General features: G+C 46.9%; 1 protein-coding gene across 1 annotated transcript; it reads right to left on the bottom strand.

The window, feature by feature from the left end:
* Positions 1–2,594: 2,594 nt before the first annotated feature.
* On the bottom strand, positions 2,595–9,413 carry LOC104160835 (leucine-rich repeat neuronal protein 4-like). The gene is given in 5 exon segments (XM_009699067.1): positions 2,595–3,927; positions 5,100–5,237; positions 7,303–7,507; positions 8,742–9,254; positions 9,257–9,413. Coding segments are annotated over 5 exon segments (2,346 nt in total).
* Between the last annotated feature and the right edge of the window lie 4,256 nt (positions 9,414–13,669).

Raw genomic sequence — 13,669 nt, 5'->3', positions numbered from 1 at the left:
CTGTGCTTCAGGACGGTTCCTCAGCCCAGATGAAACTGCGCTGTCAAGGGTTACTTTAAGTTGGAGCAAGTGGGGGATGTGGGAGTGGGACCTATATATTTGTCTGTGCCAGGAAAGGCACTTTTAAAGAATGAGGGGCTCCAACATGTTGCCATGGCTTGAAGGCAGTGAAGACCTGTGAAACGTCATGCGAGGCTGGAGTGAGAACTGGTTGGAGAGATCAGTTGTGATAAACCTGGTCTCACAGTGGGGAAAGGTTCAGGAGACGGAGGCTGTATGAGGTTGCGCTTCCAGGTGGTGCCAGGCTGGAGCATCCCCTGGCCACTGACCCTCAGGGAAGTCAAATCCTGTTACTGGCAGATCTTCTGCTGAGCTTTGTGGCTTTCTAGTTAGGTGTTGTAGTGATTACGAGTTGCAATGTTGTGAAAGGGTAGTTAGATGTATCCTCTCAAAATCTCATTTTAAATGATGTCCTGTTGCTTTGGACTAACTTGTAGTTAAGCTGGAACAATATTTTCAGTTGCAGTATCTCTTTTGTCCTCCTCCTCTAGAGCTAATCTCCAAGACTATATAAATTGCTATTCACAAATCTCTTATTTTGCTCCCCTTTGTTTCTGTTTCTGGCCGCACCAAAGACCCCAGTCAAGGTCTGTTAGAGCTGTATTGTACAAACACAAGGGCGTGTATGATCTCTGCCCCAGTTTGGAATACTGACTCAAAGACTGAAGGTTTCTGCTCACTTCAAATGAAGTTAAAGTATCATCTGTGCCTGTTCACTAGACCTTCCAGAAAAGGCAGGAAAAACCAGGCCAGAAATAAATACGAAAAACGAAGTCCAAACAAAGCAAGGTCTGAACTACCAGCATGTGAAAATAAGAGATTTTCAAAGTGAAAGGTGACGCCATCCTGGCTTCTCTGTTTGCATTTCACTTCCATTGTGAGTTTGAGTCACGGAGCCCAGCCAAGCTCAGCAGCTCAGGACAGACAGGGCAGGAATTTGCCATGAGCATCTGTCCAATGCCCCCGTCACCCCCAGCGCTGGTGTAGGGGAAAGGACAAACTGCCATGAAAGGACTGCCAGCCCGTCCGTAGTGGTGAGGATGGCACAGGCCACCTTACGCACATACAAAATGAAAGCTCTTATGACACCAGATAACACGAATTTACCATAATAAAAACATTACTTTACTATATGTTGAAAGTTTGTTCCAAAACAACAAAATGTTTGAGTTAATTTCTCAGGCTACACATTGTAGATGGTAAAGACAACACAAAGATCTAGGTCTTTAACAAAGAACCAGAACTCAACTCTGTAGCTTTTATTCCCATTAATACTGGAAGCATTAAAAAAAGATGAACAGAACGGAGACTCTTTTACACTGTATAGCACTTCTCAGTCTCTGAGATCTGGGGGGATTTTACATATTGTATCTATACAGCAGTTTACAGCAGCAGAAACACGCAGCTACTGGAACATAAACCTATGGGTCTCTGAATAAAGTATTTAATTGGGACAAATGCCTCCCCTTACACAAATATCTCTTTGAATTGTAATGGCAAGCTCAAAGCTGCTGAAGAAGTGCGATTCTGAGCATCTCTTACTATTTTTGTAGCAGAAATCGGCACCCAAAAGTACATTTGAAAAACGTCTGTGTAACTGTCTGCTGCTAGTGGATGGGATTTCAGTTTTTCAAGTCTCAGCAACATAGGCCCGAAGTTGTTTCATTACTTGGCTCTTTGTCTCTGTATGAGGTAAATCATCAGCTTGCTAAATCTGTAGTCGGGACTGAGCAACCATCTCTGCTTAAAATCAATTGTGAAGCAAATGCTAATGTGTTCCCCCCTTCTGTGGGTTACTGCTGTCCTGCAAACTCCTCGCTGCCTGTAAATTGGTATTGTGGTAGCACTCGGGAGCCTCGGTTGTGGAAAACATCATACAAAGTCAGAACAAAACAATTATCCCTGCCCTAAGGATCCTGCATTGTCCTGTTTTACAGTTCATGTTTGTTTTTCCTGACCTGAAGTTGTGCTGAGCAGTTGCAGTCACTGGAGTTATTTAATGGAATTAGATCTGCACAGCACCTTGCCGCTGAGCCCAAGGAGACCTTTCTCTCACTCCTCCCAGTAATACTCTTTTTGGATAAGACCTTTATATGGACATTAGAAGAAACTGAAAACCCAACTTGACGTGAATAAAAGCAGCGTCTATCTTGCTTAGCTAGATGCATCTTGGATCACGGCCCTCGGGAGACTGTAGCCACGAGAGAGACTGGAGGCAGATGGCTGGCAAGGCAGCCTCTTGCTGTGTGAAATAGTACGTTTGTAAGTGATTATAAAAACAACTTTTGAAGGTTACCGTCCAGGTTTGCTGCTGCTTAGCACATGAACAAGAGTCCAAAGACTTTTTTTCTGTTTGCCTACCTTCATTATTAGTTTTTCTTTTTTTTGTGTTTTTCTCTCCCTTAGAAACATAAGGGCTATGAACTCTGATGTTTCATAGTTTTGCTGAAGGATATTTTGAGAGTCTTGTAAAAACATACCGAGATTACTGATAGAGACAGTCGGTTTTGAATGTGTAGAACAATCACCTAGGGCTAATTAGTGGTTTGTAGTTTTAACGGATAATCAAATGCTGGGTTCTTATAAGAGACTAAGTGTGTACCATATTGCTCACTTTGAGGCTTTTTACATGCCTTACACAGACACACAGACAAAATAATAGTGGAAATGAGAAAGAGTCCACTTGCTGCAGACAGAGCAGCAAAGATAGACTTGTAGCTGGGTTTTGTTTTAAATCTGGTGCACGAATTACCTGCAATTCCCTGACTTGCTGTCTGGCTTGACCCCGCTTTGTTCGAAGCAGTCACGCAAATGTGGTAAGTGGTATATGGTAATAGATTATACAGTGTGTACTGCCTTGCTGTGGAATAAATATTGTCCAGGACAAACTGTCTGTCCTCGTTGTCTTGTGCATGAAGCATCAGCTCATAGGTGTGAACAACTGAATTTGGGGCACACCAGCGTATCTGTGCAGAACTGTCTGTAACTTCAGTCACCTCTCTGAGCCTCGGTGGATCTGGAACCTCATCTTCCCTCGACATGCCAGGGCATAAACATTGGGATGCTCTCTGAAGTTCACTGCACGGCTTCTGAAGGTGCCTGCAAGGATTGTAGTCACAGGAGGTGTATACCAGTTGTACTGGGGTTTCTGTCGACTGTTCATCGTAATCGTAGTCATCTACATAGTGTATCAGTGATCTGGTGGACGCAGGCTTTGACTGAGCATTGGTCCTGGTGGAGTTCAGCTGTGGTAGGCTCGTTTGTGGTGTACCTTCCCCAGCGTGAGTGGCAAAGGAGTGAATGTAATGGTCAGTGGCATCGGGGTTTCCTGTTGCTGTAGTAGAAGAATCACTAGTGGGCTGGTTGAACGGGCCTTCCTGGGGAAACGTCGCACCGGTTGTTCTGAGCTCTCTCTTTAGTTGATCTGTTTCAGTTTGACTCGTGGAGCTATAATCTGAGGACTGATTAGAGAGCTCTTTGAGAAAAGCCGGGGAGGTGGTTATGGATGTGAAGGAAGGGGGATTGCTCGTGGATTCGGAAACTGCCTCCTCCTCGTGGGAGGAACTGTTGGCCTTTGTGAGCATCATCTCAGTTGGGTTGGCTGCCATCGTCCTCATTACATTGCTCTGAATTAGGGAGCTGGTATAAGTGTCTTTGGTTAGCGGAGCAGAGTCTGTTGTCGTTACTACAGTAGTGGCATTGTAAGTGGTAAGACTGACAGCATCGTGTTTGGGAGAGGCTGTGTCTGAATCGGGCAGCGTAACGTTTCTCTCAGACTGGCATTTATTGTAGAGCTCTAGCAGTGAAAAAGATGTTGAAGGTCTGCCCCAGTCTTCCCGGGATGTGTTGCAAAAAGTCTCCCAGGCCCTGCAGAAGGGGACAAGTTAGAATAGACAAGATCCACAAGAACATTCCAGGTTCCTGTAAGGCTGCTTGGATTGGAACTGGCAACCTGCTGTCCAAAAACAGTCTTTATAGTAAAGAAGATATGAAACCTAGACCAAAGCTGGGTTGTCTTAACAACAGTCCTGTGCTTGGCAGATGGCTTATCACAGCACTGGGGACTTAGCTGACTGACTTTTTGGTTTTGTAAGGTGCAGGAACATCTTTTGCCTGAGAGGAAGCATCCTTTGGTACAAGGACTGTGAACCTTAGCAAGAGTGTCGCGTTCAAGGCAACTTGTTGTAAAGGGTCAGACTTTAATGCCACACTAAGAGGGGAACACATGCAGAGAGATGTAACGGGGTCCGCAAGACCCTTAAGCCAGCTGGTTTAGGCAGCTGGAGCTGTGCTGACACAGGATGTACTTTTAAATGACTAAGCTCAAGTTCTTTCTTTACTCAGACATTGCATGTTTTTGTAAAGAATGCAACTGTTAAGCCCATCCTGATGAGAAAGAATCTAATTTTAACAATCCACTTCCCTGCTCTCTCTGCTACAAATGACAAATCTTCTTGGTGGCCTTTCAAAAGGAAGAGAGATCATACATATGCAAAGTACTTCTTCTAACTGCAGCTTGTTGTAATTAATCTGTAAAACTGTAGGAGAACCTGAAAACAATAGGTGACAAATGGTGCTATTTGCAAGGGATTTGGTTGACTGCCTGTGCTGATGTAGGCTTTGGGACTGCAAGCGCAAGAAGGAAATAATTTGCTAAAGTTCTTGTAAAGTCTTCCAGTTCCTGCTCCCAGTGCTGGCCCATCAAGACCACCAAGCCAGCTCATTTTTTATCTCCAGCTAATAGAGAAATATGAACCGAAATAGAGGGAAAATAAGCTATTCTCACCTTGAAGTAGAATCTACAGCTAATAAGTTTATACCGTTCTACATGGACCCATCGCATTTGTCCACGTTCAGGTATAAGTCAGCCACGCTTTGTCCCTGAAGGGGACTTTATTTGCATTTCTACCTCTTGTGGAAGGGAAGACCACAGAAGGAATTTGAATAATTTAGATAGTAGTTAATGTTTGGTCCCCAAATAACTTACACATTTAAGTTGTGTCTGAAGAGCATTACTTTATCTCCTTGAACTCACTTACTTTTGCAGCACAACTTTCTTGGGCTCGGAGAGCAGCCAGGAGAGCTGGCAGTCGCATAACAGAGGATTTCCGTACAAGTTGATGATGATGCTGTCCGATGAATTGGTATTCCAAGGATTAAAGGAGCTCAAGTTACAGCTGTAAGATGACAAATGCAATAATTAGCAAAAGCTGAGCTACCTTCCAAGAACTGGAGTGTCCGTAGTATCCCAGCGTATGTAAGACACAAAGCAGTATTCCCAGTTCCCTTGGAAGCAGCCAGTTACCAACACCACCACTCTGCACTTTAAAATCCAGGCTAATACCTGCCCATCTCTCTAATTTGCACAGTGTAGCTGCTGTGTAAGCATCGTAAGGGGATAACACCTTTAGAGAAGGCAACTGGAAGGGAAAGGACCTAGCACTTGGCAAGGGTCTTCTCTGAAAGGTGATCTCCTCTCTGCTATCATGCATTCAGCTACACTTTTTACTATACCATTTCTCTAGCTTCTTTCTCAGTCTGTCTGTAACGGCTTGACTTTCTCTATGTCAATCATCCTCTTCATGTTAATTGCCTCTTTCATAAGATAGACTCTCGCCTACTAAAGTCAAATGACTAATACAGGAAGACCTTGCTTGCCTTTAGTGTTAAGCTGTCCTAGCTGCACAAAGAGTGTGATAATGTCACCTCCCTGCAGTCTGAGTGCTCAGAAGATGCTCTTTTCTCTATGACTTCAACTGCTACTCCTTTGTTTTTTAAATTTGGGTCATGATTTTGAGCACTTTGAACTGGTATTCCTGCAGGTATTGTAAAGTGCTCTGTAAATTCAGCGTGGCAATGTAGTGGGGGGTGGAATCTGTTGGGTTTTTTTGCTAAAATGGGTATATTTTCCTGTAACTGGTTCCCAGAGCGCAGCCAGGGCTCTAGTGTTTCTTTTCTGATATGCTTATAATCTGGGCCTCTATTAGAGAAATCTTTTAAGATGCTCTCCAAATCTTTCCCTTTTATGCTGACTGTTCTGTGTGCAGTTTATCTACCCTTATTTTGATAAATCACTTTCAGATTTTTGTTTCCCTTAGTATTTCAACAGGTGTGTGACATATCAAGTAAATCACACTGAGGTGTTACCTCTAGAATAAGGACTACACCATTGCTTTTACTAATGCTGAACAAGGAACTGTATTAACCTCTCACACTAAAAGTGGGAGGGACAGGATTTTTAACTGCTTCTTCTCCTGGTTTCAGCCAGGATAGAGTTAATTTTCTGCTTAGTAGCTGCTACAGTGTGTTTTGGATTTAGTGTGCCAATACTGTTGATAACACACTGATGTTTTAGTTGTTGCTAAGTAGCGCTTATCTTAAGGATTTTTCAGTTTCCCATGCTCTGCCAGCAAGCAGGTGTACAAGAAGCTGGGAGGGAGCACGGCCAGGACAGCCGACCTGAACTACCCAAAGGGATATTCCATACCATCGAACGGCATGGCCAGTATGGAAACTGGGGGGGAGTGGGCTGGGAGGGACGGATCGCTGCTTGGGGATTGGTGCTCCGGCATCGGTTGGTGAGTGGTGAGCAACTACATTGTGCATCACTTGTCTTTTCTTGGGTTTTATTCTTTTGTTATATTCCTTTTCATTACTATTACTATTATAGTTTAGTTTAGTTATTAAACTGTTCCTATCTCAACCCATGAGTTTTACTTTTTTCCCATTTCTTCTCTGCATCCCACTGGAAGGGGGGAAGAGCGAGTCAGTGGCTGTGTGGTGCTTAGTTGCTGGCTGGGGTTAAACCACGACAGTTCCAAGGTGCAGATTTTTAGGAAACTGTCAGCATTCACCCTTTGTAGAGCAAGGAATCCTCAGTGACCCACTCCTCCTCTGGTGAGACATCGCCATTGGAGTGCTGGATGAATTCATCCATTGGACTGGGAGAAAAGGGAGAAGAGTGGGAGCATGATGGATGCAATCTCAAGCAACCAGTAACCGTGCTATGAGTCTCATGCCACCTCTTTGGGCTGTATCAGCTCTTCTGCTGTATCAGGTCTACATCACAGGCTTTGCGTAGCATATCTGAGTATAAGACAGCCTGCTTCTCCATGGCACGCAAGCCCATATCTCTTTCCTAAATATTTGATAACAAGCAAACTCTGCATAAAAATCAGCTCGCAGGTGCTGTGAGGCAAAGGCAACGTTATGTGAGGCAGGACAGAAAAGAAAACAACTCACTTCTCAAACGAGAGATGCCTCAGATGAGGAGCACTGTCAAACATCTCTGTCCTCACGAAACCCAGTGAGTGGGAGTCCTGACAGTTCAGCTCTTGGAGACCAGGCATGGACTTGAAGAAGTTGGTATCGAGTCTTCTTAATCGTGACATCTTTGTCAGGTGAAGTGATCTGAGGTTGGGCAAGTCTCTGGTCCACTCTGGTTGAACTGCAGCAGAAAAAAGATTTATAACTGTTGCCTAAGTAGAGCATTCCTGTGGATTTCTGCCTAGAAAAAAGTTTTGTGTTCATAGACATATAAAATATCCCCGTGGTCTTCTGCAGCTATTCTCTTTAGAAAAGGAATAGAACAAAACCCAATCCACCAGTGTATAAACACCCATGCAATCACACTTTTGTAATATTACCTGCAGGTCATGCTGTTGTAGGGCAGAGGAAAAGAAGGGAAAATAGAAGGGCAATAAAGCTGATAAGAGATATGGAATAACTTTCCTATTAGGTGAGATTAAATGAACAAGAATTTCTCTGCTCTGAGGAGAAGTGGTGGGTGGGGAGATTAGAGAGGTCTACAAAGTCCTGACTGGTGTGAGAAGGGCAAATACTTCCTGATTTCTCCTAGCGCAGGAAAAAGAGCCGAGAGGAATGAAACTGAAAGAATAGACCTTACACAAAAGTGCCTTTCCAGCCCACGACTGAATTGTGTAACGCACTACCACAAGATGGATTGGGCAAATTCACGGAGGAAATGTGGTGGTGTATCTGGTAAATGTGAGTTGAGGTGAAACCTCTGGCTTGAGGAGTCCCTAAGGTCCTGCCTCTGCCCCAGGCTGAGACCAGCTGGGCAAGGCATCTAACATCTGTCTGCCTCAGCACCTCTGTTATCCACTGAGCCTGGCAGGGGAGGCAGACAAAAGAAAAAAATCATGGTGTAAATTGCTCAGGGCAGGGATTGTCTCACTGTGCGGAAGTATTTGGCCGGTTGCGGTTGACACAAAAAGCCTCTCTCTGTGCTACTTCAATACAGCCCTATAAAGCCGAGTGTAACCGTGGGCATAGACAAAGAAAGATTACAGCAGCGTGTCTGGAAAGAGAAATGAATTTCCTCCTGCGTGTCCCAAAGCTGATCTCAGGGCTGACAGCAGGATGACTGTCAGTAGCAGACAGTGGAATTAGGATGGAGGTGGGACACACAGTCCTGTTTGGTGGTGTCTGGTCTCTGCCCTTCCTTTGGGAGGCTGGTCTGTGCGAGAGTTCCTCCCCAGCAGTTACGTGACCAGCTGGAGAGTGCCTCGCACGCTTGGAGCAGCTGTTTGCAGCTTTCAGCGTGGGGTGTTCCCCCTCCACCCCAGGCTCGGCCGGGATGGGAGCCATCGTCCCAGCCAGGCTTCTTCCCCCGGGCCTGACCAAGCCCCATGTTTACAGTGGGAAATCCAGAAACTTACTTTTCTCAAGAAAGGTCCCGCTCAGATCAAGTACGTTGATGGTGTTTCCAGGCCTGTTTGTGGCCTCACTGGGAGAACTGGTGCTGATGGCAAAAGCAGACTCCCAAATGCCTCTGCTGTCATCCTGCCCGAGCAGTGTTGCAGACAGGTTCAGGAACTGTAGCTGAGGGTAGCAGGAAAAAGCCAGCGGCTGGATTTCAATCAGTGGATTTCCAGCCAGGGACAACCACCTCAAGTTAGGCAGGGCAGAGCTGTGGCATGATGGCACAGACGACAGCTTATTAAAACTTAAGTCCAGGGAGAGGAGACTGCTGAGGGCTTCAGATCCCCATCTAACTGACCAGAGACGGTTCTCCCTCAGCGAGAGGACGCGCAGCCGCGGGAGGTTTGCTATCTCTGTGCCGTTCACCTCTTCCAAGAGGTTGTTGCTGAGATCCAAGGTCTCCAGGGCCTCTGGAAGGCAGATAGGGAAAGCTGTCAGGCTGCTGTTGGTCAGCTGCAGGGTGATCCATCACAGGACATGCTGGTGAGATTAACGTTCTCCCAAGAGTCTTCCTGAGCCAGTTGGAAAAAGGTGGTGACATCCCTGGATGCTGCAGGTTCTGCTCTGCTCACCGGGCCCGACGCTGTGTTCCCCACCAGCAGAGAGAGGATGAGCAAGCGTGAAAACATCCTCCTTCTAAGTGGCTTGCAATTAACTTGCAAGATCTGTTTGTTTTTTGTTTCAGGGAGAGGAAAACAAAACATCAGCATTAAGAGCTAAATTAAAATCCCTCCAGGCAGCTACAAGCTGTTTAAAAGTGAAACATGTGTACATCCTTTCCTATTGCATCCAGACAGGGGAAGTGATAATTAATGTCTCTTCTGTAATTAAGCCTAAGTATACATGAACCTTGGGGACAGAAGTATCATGCGATCGTAGTCTAAGTGTACCTGCAGTTTTTCACGCAGAAAGCAACCAAGTTGTATCACGTGTCTGATTCCCACGCCAGTACCCTCAGCACCAGTCTGGCACCCAGAAGAGCAGCAGCGTAGGAGGTGGGCTCCCCAGCAGCACAGGGCTACAAGGGAGTGCCAGTGCAACTCCAGTATAAAAATACCAGTTGGTACTATACTGGACAAGCTGCAGGTGAGGGATATTGCCGTGTTATGGGACTTGCCTTTTATACCCGATTGTGTATTGCTCTCTCCAGGGCTGTCCTGCTGCATAGTGTCCAGTTTGGCCAGCCCAGTGGGAAGGTTTACCTAATGGTGTGATACCCAAGCAACAAGGCTAGGGTCAGGTGTGACCGTGGCAAGGGATTTTTTTTCTGGGAGGTAGTCTGTACAAAGCAAATGTATGGATCCAAAGGCAGGGGAGGGTTGTCAAACATGAAAGGACACAGGAGCCCAAACCGTGCTGACTTGCAATGGGGTGGGCAGGTAAAAGTGCCTTTCCTATGTTAGGAAGGGCTTTCCTTCCCTTGGCAGAAGTTGAAACAACAAAACCCTGGGGCTCATGTGGGCTCTACCAGGGCAGTTCTTGCCCTGTTCTGAGTGACAGCCATGGAGGGAACCCCAAAAGCACTTTCAGACTCACCCTCCTCCCCTGCTCCTGACCCTCTGGCAGTGCCCCGGAGCCTGTCCTGTCTGCCAGGCAGTGGCAGGGCTGGGGCCCTGCTGTAGGTGAGGGCCACAGAGGTGCTACACACTGCAGCTGCTGGGGAAAGGATCTGCTGAAAATGCAGCTCCTGAACCACGCTTCTGTGAAAGTGGTTGGAAACTAAGAGTGTGCTCCTGGACCAGGGCCCCAAAGGCCTGGGTACCAAGAAGCATGTTATTCAGTCTTACAGTTCCCTCTGTGCCCCATCCTCATCCCACCCCAGCTTTGTCTTCGTCATTTAAAAAAAAAAAAACCTGGGTACCAAGAAGCATGTTATTCAGTCCCTCTGTGCCCCGTCCTCATCCCACTCCAGCTTTGTCTTCGTCATTTAAAAAAAAGAAGTCCTAAATGACTTGCCCAAGGCTGTGTAGGTAATCTGTGTCAGAGGAGGGAATTAACCACAGCCCAAAACTAGGGCTCTTCTTCCTGAGCTGTCTTTTGTGCTGCCAGGCATCATAATGATCACTCCTCATCCAAAAATATATTACAGTGTAGGGGGTGACTGAAGCCCCACGTAGTATAAAATATCTCAGACTTAGAGCAAACCTTAATAGCTACCCGCTGTTCTCTGAATAGTGCCAAGTCTTGCCCAGACCGTCTGTCATCTGTTGCTGCCATCCCATGTTTGAAGCAGGGACCAGCAAAATAGTATATTTGACCAGCAAAATAGTATATTTTGGTTGTCTGTGTCCTTTTTATCATCTGGAACCGTTCAAGAGCCAAGCAGCCTCAGGGCTTCCTGCTCACCAGAGCTGCTAGATTCCCTGCTCCACAGCACATGGCAGGGAGAGGATGGGAGGAATCGGACTGCTGGATGCTGATCTTAGATTTAATCTTAGTCCCTGCCTCTAAACCGCATCCGCTTGCACATACCTGTCCAGAAGTCCCAATGCCTCGTGCCTCCGCTCTGCCTGGCTCCGATTGCCTGGCCTTGATTTTATACACTTGGGTGACTCAGCCCAGAGCCTGAAATGCCTCTTTTTCTCTTCCCAGCTTTCCCTGCTCGTGGCTCTGCCCACAAGCACAGGCGAGGTTTGTTCCAGGCTTGCTCCCCCGCATCCAGCTTTCCCCTGCCTAGAGAGGGGGTGGCTCCAGGCAGCTTTCCCCGCTCCCTGGGCCCTAGCAGCAGCTGGGTGGGAGGGCTCTGATTTCCCAACACTCAGGCAGGGCTGCTCCGTCTGTCTTTGTCTAAGCAGAGGGGGGTAAAGGGAAAAGATCGGTGTCTGTAGTCCCAACTCTCACGTCTTCCACTGACAGGGGGGAAGGGGGAGGAATTACTGTGTTTCTCTGCTGACAGGTCAGGATGATGTAAAGCTAAGGCTCTGTCGGCTGACAGGGGCTTTGGTTGCTCTCTAGGCGCCAATAAAAGGCTTCAAGTGTTTATATTTCTCTCTAAGACTCTTGCACTTGGGAGTAAGTCCTAGAAATGTCCAAGCAGGACAAATGACTTTTCTTAAGAGGCCCTTGGGAAATGTCGAAAGCAAAGCTCTCACCTGCCGCTCCTGCAGAGAGGAATTCTCTCGGCCGATAGAGAGGGCCTGTGGCATCTCACGCTGCCCGTGACGGACTTGGGAGGCCTCTCCCGGTCCTGCTGTGCGTGGGTTGTGTCCTCTGTTCTGCATCTGCCGTACCGCGTGGCTTGGAAGAATTCCCTTCCTGCTCCTCTCTCCTCCTTTGCTGGGCTGACAACGTACAACATCTCCCACCAGCGGACCTGCCCTGAGCCGGGTTTCTCAGCATTCCCACAATTCAAATTATAATGAGGCTGGTCAAGAGCTGAGAGTAAAGCCAGGAACTGGAAAGGGATGAATTGATAGAGATTGTTCCAAAGTAAAAGCAGAAGAGAGGTTGTTCAGTTGCTACTATAAGGCAATTAATGACTAAGATTTCCAGGGAGAACAGTGGTCAGTGCTTTTCATTTCTCAGGACAACAAAGCAGTTCCATGACACGAAGGCAACACGGACCTGTATGCTTTGGTGCTAAAGTGCAGATAAAGGTCTCGCTTTCCCAAAAACCTTGAGTCTGCATGTACGCAGACCTTATCTATTGACCGTGTCATTCATTATCTCTGTGGGGAGAGAGCCTTGAAAAACACCAGAACATCCACAGAACAAGATACCGTCTTTTAGTAGGACTCTCTGGAGCCATTGCGGTTCCCTTGGAGGGTGGGTGAGATGTACATGCTGTTCCCGTGTGGAATGGCTCTAAAACAAGACAAATAGCTCCCTAAATGAGGGGCTAATCCCACGCTTAACCCTGGTGGAGCAGCTCACAGGCCTGCGGTTAGGGCAGCGTGCAGGCCCGGCACGTGCGCACTAACAGGTACCTTCAGAGGTCGGCACTGGATTCAAAGGGCAAACTGGAGCAGGTTAAAAAAATCTGAAGAATTTGGTATAATAGGAGGAAAGTCCAGCTCCGGGCAGGCCGGTGGAAGCCCTGCCTTCCCTCTGGCTTTGCAGACCTGCTGGCTGTGAAGCTCCTCTTTGAGAAGCTGGGGAGCAGGGACGTGCCCTCGCTTTCCCTTGGGTTATTAAGTACCCCTCTTGTGTTTGCCGCCGTTAGCTCAGTATTTACAGACAGTGAATTTTCATTGGTTATTTTATTGTTTTTAATCTCCTAAAAAACTAGTCCATGAAACCTGGTGAGCCAAATGCTGCCTTACTTTTAATGCGTTCAACTTTACTGCCTTTATTTTGGAGACTGAGACAAGAGGTCAGACTGGAAAAGCGCCCCAGCAAGCGGGCCACTCATTTCAGGGAAGGTGGAATCTGTGCCCAGAGGACTCTTGATTTCTGAGTGACACAGAGAACCTCTTGCAAGAAGCAGAGCACCCTTGGAAAATGAGCTCTTTGTTATTTTTATTTTCCACGTTTGTTTCTGCTTTTTCGATGCCCAGTTTTTGAGGCAGGCACTGTATTTTCCCAGCTCCATGCCTAGCTGCAAACTCGGAATCATCTGGAGTATTACATCTCAAACAGCTGCCCAGGCATTGCTGAAGGTTTCCCAGGGCAGGCACCAGCCCTCTCATCAGTTTCTTTGAAATCATCTGGTAGCAGCAGGCAGACATTCCCCCTTTGTGAGTCACTTGGGCCTGTTCTCAGGTCGCTGTCTTTCTTCAGGTGATTCTTCTCCTTTTTTCTACTTTTCTAAAAGAGTTTCAGTGGCAACCCGGGGGAACGCTTAGTAAAGGCAGGCATTTTTGTCAGCCTTTTCACATGGATGATGCACAAAGAGCTGAAGCGGACGCCCCCTCCCTGGGGCTGATTCAGTGCGGCACAAAACCCC

The sequence above is a fragment of the Cariama cristata genome, unplaced genomic scaffold, assembly GCF_000690535.1.
Source record: "Cariama cristata isolate BGI_N322 unplaced genomic scaffold, ASM69053v1 scaffold11524, whole genome shotgun sequence".
Classification (NCBI taxonomy): Eukaryota; Metazoa; Chordata; class Aves; order Cariamiformes; family Cariamidae; genus Cariama; species Cariama cristata.
The sequence above is the reverse complement of the archived record's forward strand: the minus strand, read 5'-3'. Positions and strand labels throughout refer to the sequence as shown.